Here is a 19956-nt window from a genome sequence, read left to right on the forward strand (position 1 = left end):
GGATCTAGTCAAATATAAAGTTAAAATTTAGTTTGACTTATTCACAGTGTAACTTTTCCTGAATTCAAACTTCATTATGCAGTAAATTTAGCTGATGAGAAATCAGCTGAAGTTTGTAAAGTTTCAAAGCCTGACCCAGCTTGGAACTAACAAAACCAGGACTTTAGCCTAGAACTTCACACTTCAAGTTCAAAGGTCTTTCCAGTTAAATTTGCTGTGAATAGAAGGAGGACTAAGTAATCAAATGACTCTTGCTATCTCGTTTGTTAACAAAACAGGACGTGAATAGTTACCTACCTGTTACTATAATCACCAAATGGTAGATGATGTCTTCTCTGTCCACGTCCCTATGCAGTCAATCAGTCCCAGCTGCAGGTGTAGAATGGGGAGAGGTAAGCAAGTGTTCAGGTGATACAGCAGAAAGTTGGGGCCAGAAGAACCAACTACTGCATTCAGTGCTCACTGGACTTGGGCCCTCTTTTCCCATGACATTCTGAGGGGGACAGAGCAGGAGAACCTGAGGCACAGCTTAACTCATTGTTTCCTTTGTGACAGGTACAGTTTGATGAGCGAGAGGACACCAAATCCTGCACCATTGTCATCAATGATGATGACGTGTTTGAGAATGTTGAGAGTTTCACCGTGGAGCTCAGCATGCCAGCATATGCCCTTCTAGGGGAGTTCACCCAGGCGAAGGTCATTATCAATGACACTGAGGACGAACCCACATTAGAGTTTGATAAGAAGACCTACCGGGTCAACGAGAGTGCTGGTTTTCTATTTGCACCTATTGAAAGAAAAGGTCTGTTGGCGCCAAAGGTGACAAAGAGCTATATAATAGCTATGGTTTATTGAGTCCCTTTTATATACCAAGTGCCCACGTACCATATTAACTCATGTGTGTAAGTACTTTACATGTATTAACTCATTTAAATCCACAGCACAACCCTAATAAAGATCTTACCTAGTGAGCACTATCAGAGGCTTCTCTTGTTAGTTGAGGTTGTTAGCACACCTATTATTCTTTAATGGGACTAGAAGACTTTATATATGGTCTTGCAAATATTCAAGTACTCAGGATTCTTAATCAATCACCCACTCCATAAAATATTTATAGCCTTGGTCAGGGAAAGAAGTTACAGTTTGTAAGAACTGATTTCCTATCTTAGCTCTTAAAAGACAGGAAATGTGTTTAAAGATTTCCTTGTGTGAGTGTCACATACAGAGCTCAGATGAGAAATTAACTGCATGTAGGTACTAAAGGTCAGTTCTTGAGGGACGGAAAATCAAATCAAAGATCTCATGGATTTATAATTGTGCAATATTGAGACTTTAAAACTCATGGAAATTAAACCTTCATTCAAAGCCACGCTATGCTTGTAACTGATGATGTCAGGTTTTTAATTGAATCTGCCAACTGGGTATATGTGTGACAAACATGGTAGATAATACAAACCTTTGGCGGTGTACCTTGGGAAACAAGCAGGCCTCCACTGACTGCTCAGAACCAGCATACAAGGACCAGAACAGGGTATCACCCATGGAAGTAACAGCACTAATAAGTAAAGTCATGTGTATAGAGAGGTGGGCTTTGTTTTGTCTTTCCTTTTGTAAAACAAGCTTGTTTTTCCCTGGGCATTAAAGTGCAGAAATTTACTCAAAGCAAAGCAGTAAACTGTGCTCATAGCACTACCTTGAAGACCAATTACTTTGCTACTTAGAGTACCAAATACATCTCTTATCCTTCCACCCTCTGTGGTCTTAGATGGTGGGCAATGGGTCTTGTGAATTAACAGAGCACAAAATTCACAGGATAAGAAATCCATTTTAAGTTGTTTGGTGAAATATCTGGGATATATTACATCACCAAGTGGCTTGTATCATAAGCTCGAAAGAGACTGCAGTGCAGGAAGGTTCCATGTCAGAGTGTGAACACAAGGAGTGATGGAATATGTCAGAGGGAACCAAGCTCACTTATTAATCAGAGATTTTAAAATTTGAAAAGCACTCATTCAAATGCTTTGGTTTCCTTGCCACTTCGTCTTTCAGGGGACACCAGCAGCAGTGTCTCTGTGATTTGCTACACCATCCCTAAGTCAGCTATGGGAAGCAGCCTCTATGCTCTAGAATCGGGCTCTGACTTTAAATCAAGAGGGAGATCTGCTGACAGTCGTGTGATATTCGGGCCTGGTGTCACCATGTCCACCTGCGACGTCATGCTCATTGATGACAGCGAGTATGAAGAGGAAGAAGAGTTTGAGATTGCCCTGGCAGTTGCTTCTGACAATGCCCGCATTGGAAGGGTGTCATCAGCCAAGGTGCTAATCAGTGGTCCCAATGACGCCTCCACTGTGTCCCTGGGCAACACGGCTTTCACCGTCAGTGAGGATGCAGGTAATGAAGAGCATCACAGGGTTCCATCACCCATCTCTTGATCATTTTCTTGAATGGTTTGCTCTTAGGTTTGAGAATGTCCTTAAGACATTGAGAATGCCATTCCTCTGTGACACCATTGTTGGTCTGAGACATTATGTATTGTTAGGCATTGCAACCAAGAATGGAAGGAGATGAAGAATAGGGAGTTTCATTCACTCTTCTTTCTCTGGTTACCAATGGCAGGGATGGACCTGGCTTTTGGCTTCATTGGCTGACCTCTGTGGTCCAGAGGGAAAGCATGGTGCTAAGCATTTTGACTCGTAAGGGAGGGGAATGTGATCTTTTAAGAATGGAGGTATGTTATTTAGTACACATCTAGCTGCTAAAACAAATGCATTCTAAATTGTTAGAGTCTTCACAGATGGAACTGTCTCATTCCTATAACAGCTCAAAGCAGTCAATGGGCAGATTTCTCCCACCCCGGCTCCTTCCCTCTCCTGGATCCACAAAGAGCCTCTGCTTGTTGTTGGCAGACATCCTACCAGAAGGGAAAGCAGTTGTGAGGAATATCTACTGATGAGAGCCATTTGACCAAGGCCTTTCACCTCTTTGAAGGTGATATTTTGAGGAGTAGTGGGAACTGATATCTTTGAGTACTTACAGAATGTTAGGTGCCATGCAATGTGTGTTTCATGCATTTTCACTTAATTTTATGTAGAGAAGATAACACTTTAGAGGAGAGCAAATGGAGATCCAGAGAGGTTAAGTAAATCATCAAAGATCAAACAGTTAATCTGCCAGAGCTGGGTTAGAATCCAGACCTTATTACTATGCCATGTTTCCTCTCCCATACACCAAATGCCCAACCATGCCTACATGTTATCTCCAACATACTGACTACAAAAATTGATGGATTTTTTTCATATAGCCTCTCTCTGAGCTTGATTCCTTGATTGTGAAAACAGCTAAAAATATACATGTATATCATTAGGACCCTATGAACTATGAAGCCACGGTGGACCAGAAGATGAGCTTCATTCCTAAGATAAGCAATAAGAACATGTGGTTTAAGTAATGATGTGTGTACCACTCAGACAAAATGGGGAAATCAAACCAGTTAGGAACATTTAATTAGGAATGTTCAGCTTCAAGCCCCATAGATTCCCCTAGCTGGTTCTTTCTTAATTGACTATTTTCTAGCTCGTCCCCGAGGCACTAGTCTTGGAGTTTCTTTTCCCTGAATAGGCTCGAGATGTTTTTCAATGGATCTTCCCTCCCTTAAGTTCATTGCTCTTCTTCTGTGAACAGTCTCCTTTGTGAAGGCACAAAACCACTTTCCCCTCAGGACTATCTCTCCAGCAGGCCTCCAGGAGGCTGTCCTCCAGCTCTGCTCTTCATCCTAGTGTCAGTAGAAGGGAAGTGATACCCCTCAGCTATTCTGAGAGTAGCTAGTGCAAGAGCATCCCTGAAGTTGGACTGGACAAGCCAGAGGATTAAACTACTGTTGTTCTGAAGAAAATGTTGTTGTGAAAGCCCCACTGATTTTCTGGCTTAAGGTTGACCATGGAAATCTCTATGATCTTATTTCAGGCACAGTGAAGATTCCAGTTATCCGCCATGGAACTGACCTTTCTACCTTCACGTCTGTCTGGTGTGCTACGCGCCCCTCAGACCCAGCTTCCGCCACTCCGGGAGTTGACTATGTTCCCAGCTCTAGGAAGGTTGAATTCAGGCCAGGTGTCACTGAGCAGGTGAGCACACAGCGGTGAAAGGTCGAGTGAGTCTGGTAGTACTCTCCAAACTCTCTGGAGGATGCTAAACTCCCCTTGTAATAGTACTATCTTCCCTGTCTTCAAAAACACAAACATACGAACAAAAGAACAAATTTAGAAGGATTGTCTACAAACTCTCCAAGTGACATTTTCATCATCTGATATCCAGTACCACAGATTTAGGATAAAAACCACACTTGTTTGATGTAAATATCTAGAAACAAAACACCTAAGAGCGAATAACAAAAAAGAGTATACTTTTATGGATTTAAAAATGTAAGATCACCAAAGAAAGGCAAGTTGTTTCTTTTGTCCTAATTTCCCAAAAACAAATGGGTGTTATATGTTTGGTATTTCAGTAAGATTTGCTTGAATTTTGCTGTTTCTTTTTCTTTTTTAATTTAAAAATCTTTTAAATTGAGATATAATTGACATAAAACATTATATTAGTTTCAGACATACAACATGATGATTTGATCTTTTATATATCGCAAAATGACCACCACCATAAGTCTAATTAACATTCTGACTTTTCTTCCAGGATTGCACCTTAACGATCTTGGATGACACTCAGTATCCAGTAATTGAAGGACTGGAGACATTTGTGGTTTTCCTTAGCTCAGCACAAGGGGCTGAACTGACCAAACCCTTCCATGCTATCATTGCAATTAATGACACATTTCAGGATGGTAAGAGATTGGGGATGCCAGCTGGTGGCTCAGACTGTAGTTCTGTCTTTTTCTTAACTTCCATGTATATGACATTGGAACTCATTCACATTTCATTCAAGAGATGTGTGTGTGTGTGTGTTGTGTCCGTGTGTGTTGTGTCCATGCATGTATCAGCACATGCATGCACACATTTTTACATAGAAATATGGGAAAGAAATGATTGTTCATGTTTCTGGAACTCTGCTAGGTACACAAAAAATATATATGCTTTGGTTGGGCTATGTTCTCAAAGTTCAAATTAGAATATATCATGATAAATGACTGAACAGTGCAATAAATCCAGTATTGTTGGAGCAGATGGAACTGAACAGTAACTTTGTGTGGAAGAATCATAGAAGATTTCACAAAGAAGTTGATATTTAAGCTGAATCTTCAGGTGTGATAGTAGTTTATCTAATGGATAGTAAGATAAAGCTTTGTCAAATAAAGAGATATAGTATATAGAAGGTATAAGATTTTAAAAAACATATTTAGAAAACAGTAAGATGCTTACTTTTGCTTTGAGCCTGGTTGGAGATAAATAGAAGAAAATGAAATGGAAAGACAGGTTGGAGTCAAGATCTAAAGAGGTCTTTTGTTCTAGCCTAAGGAATTCATAAGCTGAGGGGAGCAACAGATGCTTATAAGCAGAAGAGTGGTGTGATTTTTGTTTTAGGAAACTAATGCTAGCCATCCTGTAGATGATGTACAAGCATGAAGAGACACTATGTATATGAACAAAATGTCAATCACCACTGAAGACCTAACCTAAGTAACATGAGGGTGAACAGGAAAGAACAGTTGCTTCTTAGGAAGAATTGATGAAATTTAGAATTGTCAGATTCTAGAGTTGAGTGGACAAGAGAAAGGCAAACCTTCCATCTCAAGCAGAAGGACCTAGTCAGCACCCCCAGTGGTTGACAATAGAATCCATTACTAAACTCTTACAGGGAATGAAAAGTCACCAGAAAAGGAACAGGCAGCCCAGCAGAGTGATCTTCAAAAATTTATTTATTTTAAATAATTTATTCATTTATATAGTAAAAAATCAAATGACAAAAAGAGTATACTACGAAAACTACTAAATTAAGACTTCCTTCTCCTATTTCTCAATTTGTGGATAGAAATGAGGGTTAATATCTTGTTAAAGAGGAAAACAAGTGTCTTTGACAGCACAAAACCCAAACAATTCCACTGTAGCTTTTAAAAAAGTTGTTATTGAATTTATTGGGGTGACATTGGTTAATAAAATTATATAGATTGTGTTGTGTGTTCACCACCCGAAGTCAAGTCTCCTTCTGTCACCATTTATCCTCCCCTTTATCCTCTTCTACTCCCCCTTTCCCCCTTGTAATCACTATACTGTTATTGTGTTTATGAGTGTGTTTTTGTTTAATCCCTTCACTTTTTGCACACAGCCTCCCCAACCCCTCCTCCTCTAACAACTGTCAGCCTGTTCTCTGTCTCTATATGTGTGCTTCTGTTTTGTTTGTTTATTTTGTTCATTAGATTCCATGTGTAAGTGAAATCATGTGGTGTTTGTCTGTCTCTGACTGGCTTATTTCACTTAGCATAAAACTCTCCAGGTCCATCCATGCTGTTGCAAAATGTAATATTTCCTTTTCTTTTCTGGCTGTGTAGTATTCCACTGAATAATTGTACTACTGCTTTTTTTTATCCACTCATCTGCTAATGGGCACTTGGGCTGCTTCTAAATCTTGACTATTGTAAATAAGGCTGCAATGAACATAGGGGTGCATATAGTGTTTTGAACTAGTGTTTTGGGTTTATTCAGCTATATTCCCAGAAGTGGGATCACTGGGTCATAAAACAGTTCCACTTTTAATTTTTGAGGAAACTCCATTCTGTTTTTCACAGTGGCTGCACCAATTTGCATTCCCATCAACAGTGCATAAGGATTTCCTTTTCTTTGCATCCTTACAACACTTGCTTGTTGATTTATTAATGATAGTCCTTCTGACAGATGTGAGGTGATATCTCATTTTAGTTTTAATTTACATTTTCTGATGATTAGTGATGTTATGTATCTTTTCATATGTCTGTTGGCCAACTGTATGTCCTCTTTGGAGAAGTGTCTATTCAGGTCCTTTGCCCATTTTTTAAAATTGGACTATTTGTTTTTCTGGTGTTAGTTTTATTACTTCTTTATAAATTTTGGTTATTAACCCCTTATCAGATATATCATTGGTTAATGTGTTCTCCCATTCAGTGGGAATAGAGTGAACATACTTCAACATAATAAAGACCATATATGACAAACCCACAGCCAACATCATAGTCAATGGGCAAAACTAAAAGCATTTCCTTTAAGATCAGAAACAATGCAGGGATGTCTGCTCTCACCACTCTTTGTCAACATAGCACTGGAAATCCTAGATACAGCAATCAGACAAGAAGAAGAAATAAAAGGCATCCAAATTGGAAAGGAAGAAGTAAAACTGTATCATTTCCAGATGACTTGATACTGTATATAGAGAACCCTAAAGATCACACCAAAAACTTCTAGAACTGATCAATGAATTCAGTAAAATACTGAACTGTCAGAAAGGAAATTTAAGAAAACAGTCTCATTGACAATTGCATGAAAAAGGAAACAAACACCTGGGAATAAATTTAGTCCAGGATGTAAAAGGCCTGTATCAGAAAATTATAAGACACTAAAGAAAGAAATTGAAGGTGATACAAATAAGTAGAAGCATACACCGTGTCCATGGACAGGAAAAATTAACATTATTAAAATGTCCATAGTACCCAATATAATCTATAGATTCAATGAAATTCCTGTCAAGGTACCAGTGGTATATTTTACAGAACTAGAACAAATTTTCCAAAAATTTATAAAGAACCACAAAAGACCCTGAATAACCACAGCAGTCTTAAGAAAGAAGAACAAAGTTGGAGTTATCACACTACCTTATATTACTACAAGGCCATAGTAATGAAAACAGTGTGGTACTGGCATAAAAACAGACATATAGATCAATGGAACAGAATAGAGAGCTCAGAAATATGCTCGTGCCTTTATGGTCAATTAATATTCAACAAAGGAGGCAAGAATATTCAATGGGGTAAAGATAGTCTATTCAATAAATGCTGCTGGGAAAATTGGATAAATACATGAAAAAAAAAGAAATTAGACCACCTTCTTATACCAGACACAAGAATAAAGTCAAAATGGATTAAAGATTTAAATGTAAGACTCAATACCATAAATATCCTAGAAGAAAACACAGGCAGTAAAATCTTGGACATTTCTTGTGTTAATATTTTTTTCTGGTATGTCTCCTTGGGCAAGGGTAACAAAAAATAAATAAACTAATGGGATTACATCAAACTAAAAAGTTTTTGCACAGCAAAGGAAACAATCAACAAAATGAAAAGAGAACCACTCCAGCTTTTAACTTTCATCTGACGTGATGCCTGTCAGGCCAGCAAGAAAATCAATCCAAAGCAGTAGATATGTCAGGCCAGCAAGAAAAATCAATCCAAAGCATTAGATAATCTGCCATGAACAGTAAAGCTTTCTTCCTTGTGTTGCTTTTTACTTGGCAACAAGCTTTCTTCTTGTGTTTCTGTGCTAGGTCGTTTCACTGCCACTCACTTTCTTAACAGCACAGACCATCTTACTGGATAACAGAGCCCTAAATGGTCATTGTCCAGGGCCTAATGCTAAAGGTGTCAATTTTCCGTTACGTGTAATATTCTCTTAAGAGGTATCCTCTGGGTTTTTCTTAGTAATAAATGGTAACCATAAGGCTTACCTAGGATCATGGGTTTGTTTTATTTTGCTAATGCCAACAGTTATGAGCAGTGGGCAAGCTGGCGCAAACAGAGCTTTCTACATGCTGCCTTGCAGGATGCTTGGGTGCTTACTCTTTCTGTTCCCCTTTCAGATTTCGCAGGGCATATCCAGGACACAGCCAGGAAGTGGGGATCTACAGCTGAAGGGTCAGCTTCCTGCAGCTCCAAAAGCTAATTTGACATATGATTGGAGGGACTACTTCTTTGTGTTGTTCATTAAGAAATTAACAACTGGGCAGTCAACAAAATGTTGGTCTCAGGAGGCATGCCTTAATGTAGAGCATTACTGTAGGCATTATAGGAAGTAAGGAGAAACAAATGACCTTCATATTGAGAAGTCTGAGTAGGGGGCCATATAAACCTCATGATAATAATTCCTACCAAAATCTGAGTGCCTGCTGTGTGCCAGATACTGTGCTGGCCACCATGCACACATATTCTTATTAAATTCAATACTCCGGATAATTCTATGAGTTAGATATTATTTCCAGTTTATTATGCATTAAAAAATCCCAAGGCTCGGAAAATCTAAGTAGATTGCCCTACTGATACAGCTTATAAGTAGCATGGTTGGGATGGAAATTCAAGCCCGTTTACTCCCAAGCCATTGTTTTAACCACGATTTGGCTACGATCCCTTCCTAAAGTCAGATGGGGCCCAGGGAGTATAAGAGAACAGGTGATCATCCGGCAGTAGCCACAGACTGGGGACCCACTGGATATTTCGGTACATGGATATTTTGTTTGACACGAGTAATTGTGACCTATATGGAATTTCTTTTTCTTATTTTAATTGGTTGCTATTTTAAAATTTAGGAAACGTGGCCCTGGCTGAAGTGGCTCAGTGGATTGTGTGCTGGCCTGTGAACCAAAGAGTTGCCGGTTTGACTCCCAGTCCAGGGCATATGCCTGGGTTTCCGGCCAGGTCCCTGTTTGGTTGCTGGCCAGGTCCCCATTTGTGGGCCCTCAAGAGGCAGCCACACAATGATGTTTCTCTCCCCCTCTTTCTCCCTTCCTTCCCCTCGCTAAAAATACATAAATAAAATCTTTAATAAATAAATAAATAAATTAGGGAATATGACATTAGAATCCCGACAAGAGATCTTGCTTGGTTTGAAAATAGGAAAATCTGCCAACAAAAGACCAGAGCTGAAAGTCAACCTCCTTTACACAGCGCCTGCTCTTTCGTCTTCACCAGTGTCCCAATTCTTCGCTCTTGTCTTCCCGGTCCCCAGGACCAATGTGAGTGGCCATGTATCAGTGGACTTCCCTCTTATTGTCCTTATTGTAGCCTTAGAAAGCAGTGAACTTTTTTGAGTATTCAAGTCTCTATCGAAATTTTTCTTACATGTGGCCCATTCTTTTACTTGGATTACCTGTCTGCATTTGAGATGTTGACCATACCCTGAAGCTGGGCAAAAACAGGTGCAAAATTGATTTATTCTATTTTATTGGAACCACAGTCACAGTGAAAACAGTTCCCTTGTCTTGAGAGTAGCAACCGTGCCTTGAAATCTGCTAACCACCTGTGATTTGCTAGCCTAGGTTGGCCCTTTCTGGAGCACGCCCTCCACGTGGCTGCTGCGGGTGGACGAGGGCTGTGGCCGCCTCCCTGTGTCTCCCTCTGACAATGCCTCCATCTTCCCTTCTGCCCCCCACACCAGTGCCCAACATGCAGTTTGCTAAGGATTTGCTCCTTGTGAAGGAAAAGGAGGGCGTCCTGCATGTGCCTATCATTCGGAGTGGAGACCTGAGCTATGAGTCATCGGTGAGGTGCTATACTCAGAGCCATTCAGCTCAGGTCATGGAGGACTTCGAGGAGAGAAGAAATGCGGACTCTTCACGGATTACGTTTCTGAAAGGGGAGAAAGTAAGTGGACCTGTAGTTGCTGAAAGATGAGATTCTGTTCTTCCTTGATGCCTTCATTTGTTCATAGTGAAGTATTTAGACAAATTCTGAACACCATAGAAAGTTTCTTACTAAATGATAATATTTTTAGTAATATCATACATTCTGTGTCTATCTTCTTGGTCTTCCACTTAAAACCAAATACATTTATCATTAAGTTGGGAAACTGATGATGGGTAATATTTTTGGAATTTAACAGAATCAAATGAATAAGGCTCCTATTCATCTGAAACAACACTAGAGCTGGAGACACTCCACCAGTGCTACCTTAAGGAAGAAGAGGCAATTCTCTAATACCCGGGCTCCTGTCCCAGGGCAACATACCTCCTTAGAGGACCAAATAGGAAGACATTGAGCAGATTCAAATCAGGAGAATATTCTCTTGGCTGTGTACTTTAATAGCAATGCATAGTGCATGGGAACTCCTGAGAAACTCCAATCACTAAGTATGATTGCCCCAGAATCAAAGCCTGTGTCTCAGTGGATGTCAAAAATATATATTGAGTGAGAATCACATTTTTCCATCTTTGTATCTCAGCTGCAGAGAGCTGAGTCAATTGTACCCTTTGGTTCAAGGCACAAGTTCTCATTTCATTCAAGGCTCTTTTTAAATTTTATTTATTCATTTTATTTCAACCCTCTTCTCCAGCCACATCCCCTTCCCCACCGTCAAGCTCATCAATCTCTTGTGTTTAATGTGTATCTTTTAATTTGTATTTGCTCTTAAAAAAATGCTTGTTGTTTTATGTGCATAATTTATAGTTCATAAAATTGCCATTGTGTTGTACTTTTTTCAAATTTTACTGTGTTTACTCAGCAATGTATTTTATTCTCCCATGCCATTTACGTGTACACCAAGTCTGTTGCTTCAGACTTTTGCTTAGTATTTTATGAAATGTATCTACTATGTTTACCCACCCGCTCTCAGCAATAGACAATGAGGAACCACAGTGATAACCTCCAGTCACCTCCTAACACTCTGCCACCTCTAATGCGGCTGTGCACAGCCTCATACATATCCACTCACAGAGGTGACTGGGAATTTCTTTGGCTACGCACCCAGCAGCCAAATTGCTGTACCATATGGCATACATGTGCTTAATTTTGAAAAAAGTAGTGTCAGAATGCTTTCCAGAATGTCACTAGCAGTACATGAGTATTGCCCAAACCCAACATTCTCTTCAACACTTAGTTTTACTCATCTTTTGGCTTTTTGTTAATCTAATATGTAAAAGTTGCATCTTGTTTAAATTGCATTTTTCTAATTAATGATATTTTATATACTTGTTACCTTACTGAGTTTCCTTTTACTGAAAATTATTATTTTATTTTTTGTTCCTTATTTTATCACATTGCTGTCTTTTTCTTACTGGTATACTGTGCTTTCTTATATATTCTAAATATTAATTTCTTACCAGTTAGACATTTTAGATATTATAAACGTATGTTCCCTTTATCTCACTTACCTACTACCTTTGACCATGGTGTTCTTAGTTGGACAGAAGTCTTTGATTTTGATACAATCCTAAGCATCAAATTTGGGGGTTATGATTAGTCCTTTTGAAGTTTAGTGTAAGAAGACTTGTTTTTTTTTTTATCCATCCCCACTTACCCCAGATTCTTCTTCTGTTCACATTTAATAACAATAAAAGTCATAGCTTTCTTCTTTGGAACTCCCAGTCTTTTACACATTTATGTTTCATAAAAGCCCTGTCTCAGTTATGTATTTTATGAGAATTTTACTGGTGGCAGGTTGAAACATGTGTTTAAACATACACACAAATACTACAGATACAATCTTTATCTTTAAGTCTACGTGTCTGTATTTGTTTTAAGTTCAAAAAAGCATTCTCTACCTATTCAAGAGACAGTATGTCATTTAATAAAATTATAAAGAAATACAGCCTAATAGTCTAAATGTTACCCACATGACAGTCTATCATTAGTCATAAGCACGCTTCGGAATCTTCATTTTCTTGACTTGCTAAGCAATATGTCTGGAACTTATCATTTACTAGAATGTCTTCTTTTAAAGGTATCCTGAGGAGTTGCCACTAAATTCATACTTTCTATAAAGAAATTCTTATTGTAAGAAAGATGTGACAGAAAAATAAAGGAACATTCTTCAGAGATTTAAAAACAAGTTAGCAAGCCACATTAAATGTTTACAGGGATGTTCTCCCAACATTTAGTATAATTGAGAAGTATGAGAATGAAAGTTCTCTATACCCACATAGCCTGTGCAATACATAGTATAGTGGATTTTAAATGGTTCGACTAAAAATAATCCCACTTGCCACATGATTCTGCTAAAGGGCTGCTCCATTGTCTAAAATGCTGTGACCGTATGTTACATTTCTCAAGGCTACAATCCTCAGCAGAGAATATTCAGTTTGAGAAACACAATTTCTTTCCATAAAGCAGGGATTTAGGTTAAGTTCTGAGACTTTCATTACTCAGCTGTTTTCAGATGTGACAACATTTGGCAGCACATTTGGGAATTCTACAGCATAAAGGTATCTTAAGCCTAACAGGAAGCCTTTCAAAGTTCTTTATAAGACTAATCAATTTTTACAATGGAAAAGGACCATCATTCAGCTTTCCAGGATGTCTAATCCATATGTTAAACCCCCACATCAGAAATCCACCCATCTGTAACATGCAAATATATTGGCCAGCCCAAGCAAAAAACGGGAAAGCATGCAAATATTCCACACGTGCTCATCATTGGGTTCTTTATTTAGTCTTCTCTTTCATAATTCATTACCAATAATTCAAAACTGTTTGGAATGTTCTCATGCAAGGCTCCACATGTAGGTAGGGCCCACACAAGCAGGAACTCTTAGATACAAACATTCTGTTTTATAAATGAAATTGTTTGGATCCTTTTGAATTTGTGTTGACTCTTTGATGCTGTGAGAAGGAAAATCATTTTCTAGGAAAAGAAAGCAAGTTATTAATATCTCACTGCAAATTTTAATCTGTCTTGTGCCATTGACTCTAGATGAAGAACTGTAGTGTCTTTATCCATGATGACTCCATGTTTGAACCTGAGGAGCAGTTCAGGGTCTACCTTGGCCATCCTCTTGGAAACCACTGGAGTGGAGCCAGAGTTGGAAAGAACAACATGGCCACCATCACCATATCCAATGATGAAGATGGTAACAGTTACTCTAATGTACACTCACTGTACATTACAATTACTAATAATGTCATTATAAGTGTTTTGAAAAATGAAAGTGCTATAAAAGTACCTACTGATAATAGTCCTGTAGCATTTATTTAAAATGTTGGCAGCAAATGATCATCCTCTATAAACCTCCAATAAGTTCATAGGTATTTTTAATCTTCTTATTCCCTACCACACTGCCAAGAGATAAAGAATGAGTATGGTTAAAAACTAGGACAGAGATACTAAGACAGAGAATAAAACTATTTAAGTCACTGCAGTTCAGGAGCAGAACTGGAAATACAATAGGATTTGGTTGAATTCAATGAGCTGATTTAAACAGTGCACCTTCCTAGAAAAGTCTGTCTGGTTTCTCAGTTTTGTTTTCTTTCATTGACCTGGCCTACTAACCTAAAAAAAAATAATAATTATTCAGTCAGGTGATAGTAAAGAGTGACCCAAGCATGAGGGAAAACAAAATCTGTTCCAAACTGGGACATAATTGTTTTATTAAAATAGATATTTTAATAAATTAATGGATACTAATATCACAAATAGTGATAGCAAGTTTATTGAATATTTACTGTATACCAAGAGTCATGTTACGCATATATAAAATCAGGGACTAATTTGGACATTGAGTAAAATTAAAAAGTAAGCCTTGAAATTTAATTACTCCTTTACCCAAGGAAAGTCAGGTTTAAATCCTGCAGTGAACCTCTCCCCGTCACACAGAAAACCCAGTGACTGGAGCTCAGAGAGATAACATTCACATCCTGTTACAGGGACACTCCCAAGTTTCAAAGAACATTCTTTTTAAAAGAAACTATGCAATCTCAAATGAGGCTTATTTTCCACAATTAGAAAGAACTGACTTCCTGAGGGAGAAATGAACAATAGAGACTCTAGAAATTTCTGAATATTTTTATATATTTAAAATTCATAATTGCTCTGAATTTTTATCTTATTCCCTCTACCACTACCACTTTGCCCTTCCCCAAAGGAAATAGAAAAAAAGGCATAATTTGAAATGTTTAGTAAAAATTATCATCATATTATTAACTGTACCCTAGCAATAACAATAGTACATTAAACCAGATTGTGCTCAGAAGTCTTATGTTCCTGTTGTCAGTCACTAAAACTAGTTATTCTTTTTTTTTTCATTTTCATCAATAACTTTATTGATTTGGATATTTTGAGCATATCGGCTCTCTTCCGCATGGTATAACGTTGACTATTGTCAACTAATGTCTTGATTGGATTGCGATCAACATCAACTAATCTACCCGACCATGGAACATTGTCCAGCGAGAAATCTCCAACACAGAACTTCTCAAACCACTTTTGACACATTCAATCAGTCACAGAATCTTCTCCATACACTGCACAAATCTTTTTTTTTTTTTTTGCATTTCAGTTGTGTTTTTACCTTCTGTGAAATAATAAAGCATAATATGCCAAAAATGTGTATTTTCGTCCATCTTCAATATTAAAATGGCTACACAAAAATTCACCAATTGTGATTATTTTTTTAAAAAAGGCTGATATGACAGCTGTCTAGACAATACAGTCTAACAAAATTGTTTCAAATGAAGTTAAAGACAACGAAGTGCTACTAGAGCCATCTTACAGAAAAAAACAAAAGACCTTTTTGGCCAACCCAATAGCTTTTTAATATGTGAAGAACCACACAAATGCAAGATCTTAGTTTACAGAAAACCAAGATGATGGTGTTATTACTTTATAAGTTATAGAAAAATAAACATATATTAGATCTTAGCAAAAAGCATATTGGCTTGGCTTCAGAGGGATGAAGAACAATATCTGGCACAAAACAGATAACTGTTAGAGTCCTGGGTCTGGACTGAGGGAGCCGGAAAGGAGAGCAGAGGGTTCCACCTTGAAGTGGTTAAACAGTAACTGGCTCTGTGTCCCCCATACACCCAGATGGGGAATGTCAGCCACACGGTCCTGGCGCAGAAAGCAGACTTCCTGTGGCAGCCATGCCTAGCCCAGCCCAGCCTTGCTCCAGCACCGCCTCCTCAGGCTCAAGGGCTCAACAACAGTCCAGGAAAGTCACTTAAAAAATTTCTTTAAGGCCTGGCTGGTGTGGCTCAGTGGACTTAGCGCTGGCCTGCGAAGTGTTGCCGGTCTGATTCCCAGTCACGGCAGATGTCTGTGTTGCATGCCTTGTCCCCAGTACAGGGCATGTGGGAGACAACCACACATTAATCACTCTCTCCATCTCTTCCTCCCTCCCTTCCCCTCTCTCTAAAAATAAATAAAATCTTTTCTAAAAATATTGCTGTAATCCCAACCTAGCTGCTACCTGGTGCCTGGACCTGCTGTGTTCCCTCCTTGCACCCTCCCCTCATCCAGCCCTGGCCTGCCTCACTCCCATTCTCATTCCTACCCTAGACTCACTCTGACCCCTGGTCCCCACTCTGGCAATACTCCGTATCTCAGAATTGAGCCTGCACCCTGAGCCTCCCAGCAGGCACAGCCCCTGCCTGCTCCTGTCTGCTCCTCTGACTTCAGGCTTGTCTCCACTCCCCACCCCCAGGCGCCCAGACCCTATGCCTAGAGCAAGGAGATCCTTTCTCACCTTTCTTTACTCACAATTGAGGGCACCCCACAGCTAGCGACACTAAATGTCAAATCAGAGTGTACCCTGTGGACCCTGTAAAACTAGTTATTCTTAACTAAATAACCTGGGAGAAGAGAGGAAAAGCTAAGTGTGGGGGGAGGTGAGAGCACCTGAAGGGAGGATCCAAAGGACCAGAGATGAGAGAGGGATTTTGTAAATTTAAGTCATGTATAAATGAGATAAATTGAAGTTCATGTATCATAAATGAAAAGGTGGTGGTTCATGCAGTTGATATTTATCAGTTGCCTACTATCAGTCCCTTAGTAAATATAGTGCACATTTTTAAACATTCGGTGAGTTGTAGTGCTAGGTGGAAACTTGGGCATCATGCCTTCCAAAATTCTTAAAAATATTTTTCTCACTGTATTGTTTTTTAATAAGAAATGTATGAGAAACAACTTCTACAAAATCACAAATAAATTTCTTTTTCCCAAGCATTGCTTAGAGGTAAAAACTGATTGATTTTTGTAACTGCAAGCCATTTTGTCTTTGTGTGATTAACTGAAAAACTCCCTCTTGTCATTAGCAAGGGCTTGTTTCATGCGAGTCGGAACCTTTTGTGCTTTTCTAACTTGATCTTGTTTCCCTGGTCCTGTTTCCTCAGCCCCGACCATTGAGTTTGAAGAAACTGCATATCAAGTCCGGGAACCTTCGGGGCCAGATGCCACAGCCGTTCTGAATATCAAGGTGATCCGCAGAGGGGATCAAAACAGGACATCCAAGGTCCGCTGCAGCACGCGGGATGGGTCTGCCCAGTCTGGTGTGGATTATTATCCGAAGAGCCGTGTCCTGAAGTTCAGTCCCGGTAATTGAATGCCAGTCCCCATCTGTGCATTTTATTCAGTAGAGAACCAGATATCTCATATTTGAGGAAAGCAATGAACAGAAAAATGAAAGAGAGAAATTGTCCAATAGCATCAAGTATTTTTAAGCACACATTTTAGATCGTGAGAGTCTTCAAAATTTTTAATTAGTAAAAATGGCGTAGAACTAAAGCAGTCCACTGACTTTAGAACATGTTGGCATTTTGTTTCATTGAAAAGAGATTTTGGCCCTGGCTAGGTAGCTCAGTTGGTTAGAGTGTCGTCCTGATACTCCAAGGTTGCGGGTTTGATTCCTGGTCAGAGCACAAACAAGAATCAACCAATGAATGCAAAAGTGAGTGGCACAAAAAAATCAATGTTTCTCTCTTCTTTTCTCTCTCTCAAATCAGTAAGTTTTTAAAATGTTAAAGGATTTTTGTTGTTGTTGTTGTTAGCCTATGATTTAGTTTAATAATAGGAATACTTAATTTAAAAAAAATGTGTATGACTGACATCATTCAAGAAACATTGGTACAAACCACTGCACTGGGGCTCTTTAGGCCGGGGTTACTAAAATCCAGAAGGCGCTGTTTCAGTATCCAAAGGGCTTAACATTTGCTAGGAAATAATACGGTAATAATAGGGAAATAATTATGGCGTTTCAAAGAAAGGCTTATCCTAGAGAGAGCTATGGAAACAGGTCAGAGAAGATAGAAAGACGGAATTGAAGTCACAATAAGCTGTTTAAGTGTCTGATGTATTAACTTGATGAGAAGAGTGAGACAGGGAAGGGATTGACTTGTGTGATGGATTTTTTCACAGAACTTTCTGGAGCAGTGTAAGGTAAAATGGCTACTATAGATGGTGGCATCATCTGCAATATAGCCAGGAGTGGGTAGCAGTGTTAGAAGGTCTTTTCAGAGATGTCTTGGCAAGTGGAGGGAGAAAATGACTTCCTCAAATGTGAGTTTGGAGGTCACTGCATGTCCCTCTCACTACCCTGGAGCCTTAAAGGGCTCTCGGCTCTGACCTTTGTGTGTCTGGTTAATGTTTGCTGGGGAGGTAGATGCCCTTCCTCCACATCGGCACAAGGACCTCTCTTCCAAGTGTCTTTACTTTTTCATTTTCTGCATAAGGATCTGGGGAAGATATAGGTCTCAGAAGTAACGGAGTCCAGATGTCTGTAGGAAATGAGGGAGAGAAATTTATTGCCAGAGATATTTGCATCTTCAAAGGATCGTTTTAGGAAAAGGAAAGGGGCTTCTAATATTCTAACCCTCCCCCTTTAAGGCCAATCCCATTCTCGACTTTGTGGAGACTGGCCTGGTAGGCAGCTTCTGAGCTATTATTTATTGCTTCTCCAGAGCCAGGTTTGCAGGGCGTCTGTGTGCAAACACTCACAGCCACACAGTCTTGCGTGCCTAAGTGCAAAGGGGAAAGAAAAATTAAGCAAAAAACCCCTCATGCCAGGGTGGAGTGTATTTTGGATCATAGATTTTTATTACTGCCAGCTAGTGTTAAGCAGGGGCCATTAATCCTCATATGGTGTCGAACAGTAAATCTGCAATACTGAGCCTCTACCACAGGTGAAACTGTGTCTATAAAACAGATTCCCCATTAAGGATGTGGCCAGTGTGATCAGCAGCCACTGCATTTATAGAAAACCTCTAAAAGGAAATTTTAAAAGCCTCTAAAAGGACTATTTAAACATGAAGCCTTGTCTTGGGCCTGTCACCTAACAAGGATCTCTGCTGTCCTTGTGTTCTATCCTTGGCGAAGGTGTGGATCATATCTTTTTCAAAGTCGAGATCCTGTCCAATGAAGACCGGGAATGGCATGAATCTTTCTCCGTAGTCCTTGGCCCAGATGACCCAGTGGAAGCAGTTCTTGGTGAAGTGACCACGGCCACAGTGACGATTCTAGACCAGGAGGCCGCGGGGAGTCTCATCCTGCCAGCACCACCCATCGTGAGTTGCTCGGACCAACGCATTGTCTTTATGTATCAGTTATCAGTAGATGAGAACTTGAGATAAGTAGGACTTCCAGTGCTATATGCTTCTTCATTCCTCTGTCACAGTGGTTCTCAACTGGGAATAATCTTGTCCCTTCCCCTGCAATGTGCTCATCTTCTACCACCGACTCCATGGGACATTTGGCAGTCTCTGGTGACATTTTTAGTCGTTATGACTATCTCATTAGGTGCTATTAGCATCTAGTGGGTAGAAGCCAGAGAAGCAACTAAACATCCTAAAATGCACAGGACAGCTCCAATGACAAAGAATAATTTGGCACAAATATCAGCACTACAGAGGGTGAGAAATTCTGTTCCAACATAAAACGTAAGTCCAAACCACGTCCATACCTTAGTCTGATAAAGACAGAAAGTACAAAGCAACTGACTTTCTCACTTCTTTGGTGAGACCTAGAAGAGTAAAAAAAAATAATAATAATGCTACCCCATATCTATTATCCTACGTACTAGCCACACACTTAAAATTAAGTATCTGTAAAAATGTAGCGCTGTGATTCCCAGTTTGGGGATGTATAGAATGCATGCGCTGACTTTACAGTTAGGAGGAAGATGCCCAGAGGTTGCCAAAGGATTTTAACCCATAATAATGAAGCAGTCAGAATGAGTCTTCTAACATCCCCTGACTAGTCTCGTATACTAGAAGGATCATTTCAAAATGTCTCTTCTTTGACCATGGAAGAAATACAGTACCATTATTTACTTTTGTTTCGCCATATA

At 39.4% G+C, this 19956-nt stretch overlaps 1 protein-coding gene across 1 annotated transcript in view; it reads left to right on the plus strand.

Annotated features, from left to right (window-relative positions):
- Window positions 1–19956, plus strand: part of FRAS1 (Fraser extracellular matrix complex subunit 1) — a 422802-nt gene that overhangs the window by 368805 nt on the left and 34041 nt on the right. The window contains exons 55-62 of the mRNA XM_054591913.1: window positions 556–802; window positions 2050–2394; window positions 3967–4127; window positions 4690–4837; window positions 10344–10549; window positions 13593–13749; window positions 17009–17209; window positions 18987–19174. Of these exons, the coding sequence (XP_054447888.1) occupies window positions 556–802; window positions 2050–2394; window positions 3967–4127; window positions 4690–4837; window positions 10344–10549; window positions 13593–13749; window positions 17009–17209; window positions 18987–19174 (1653 nt within the window). The remainder of the gene's footprint in view (window positions 1–555; window positions 803–2049; window positions 2395–3966; window positions 4128–4689; window positions 4838–10343; window positions 10550–13592; window positions 13750–17008; window positions 17210–18986; window positions 19175–19956) is intronic.

Source organism: Pteronotus mesoamericanus, unplaced genomic scaffold, assembly GCF_021234165.1.
Source record: "Pteronotus mesoamericanus isolate MK-2021 breed Mesoamerican mustached bat unplaced genomic scaffold, CSHL_Meso_final contig_130, whole genome shotgun sequence".
Taxonomy (NCBI): Eukaryota; Metazoa; Chordata; class Mammalia; order Chiroptera; family Mormoopidae; genus Pteronotus; species Pteronotus mesoamericanus.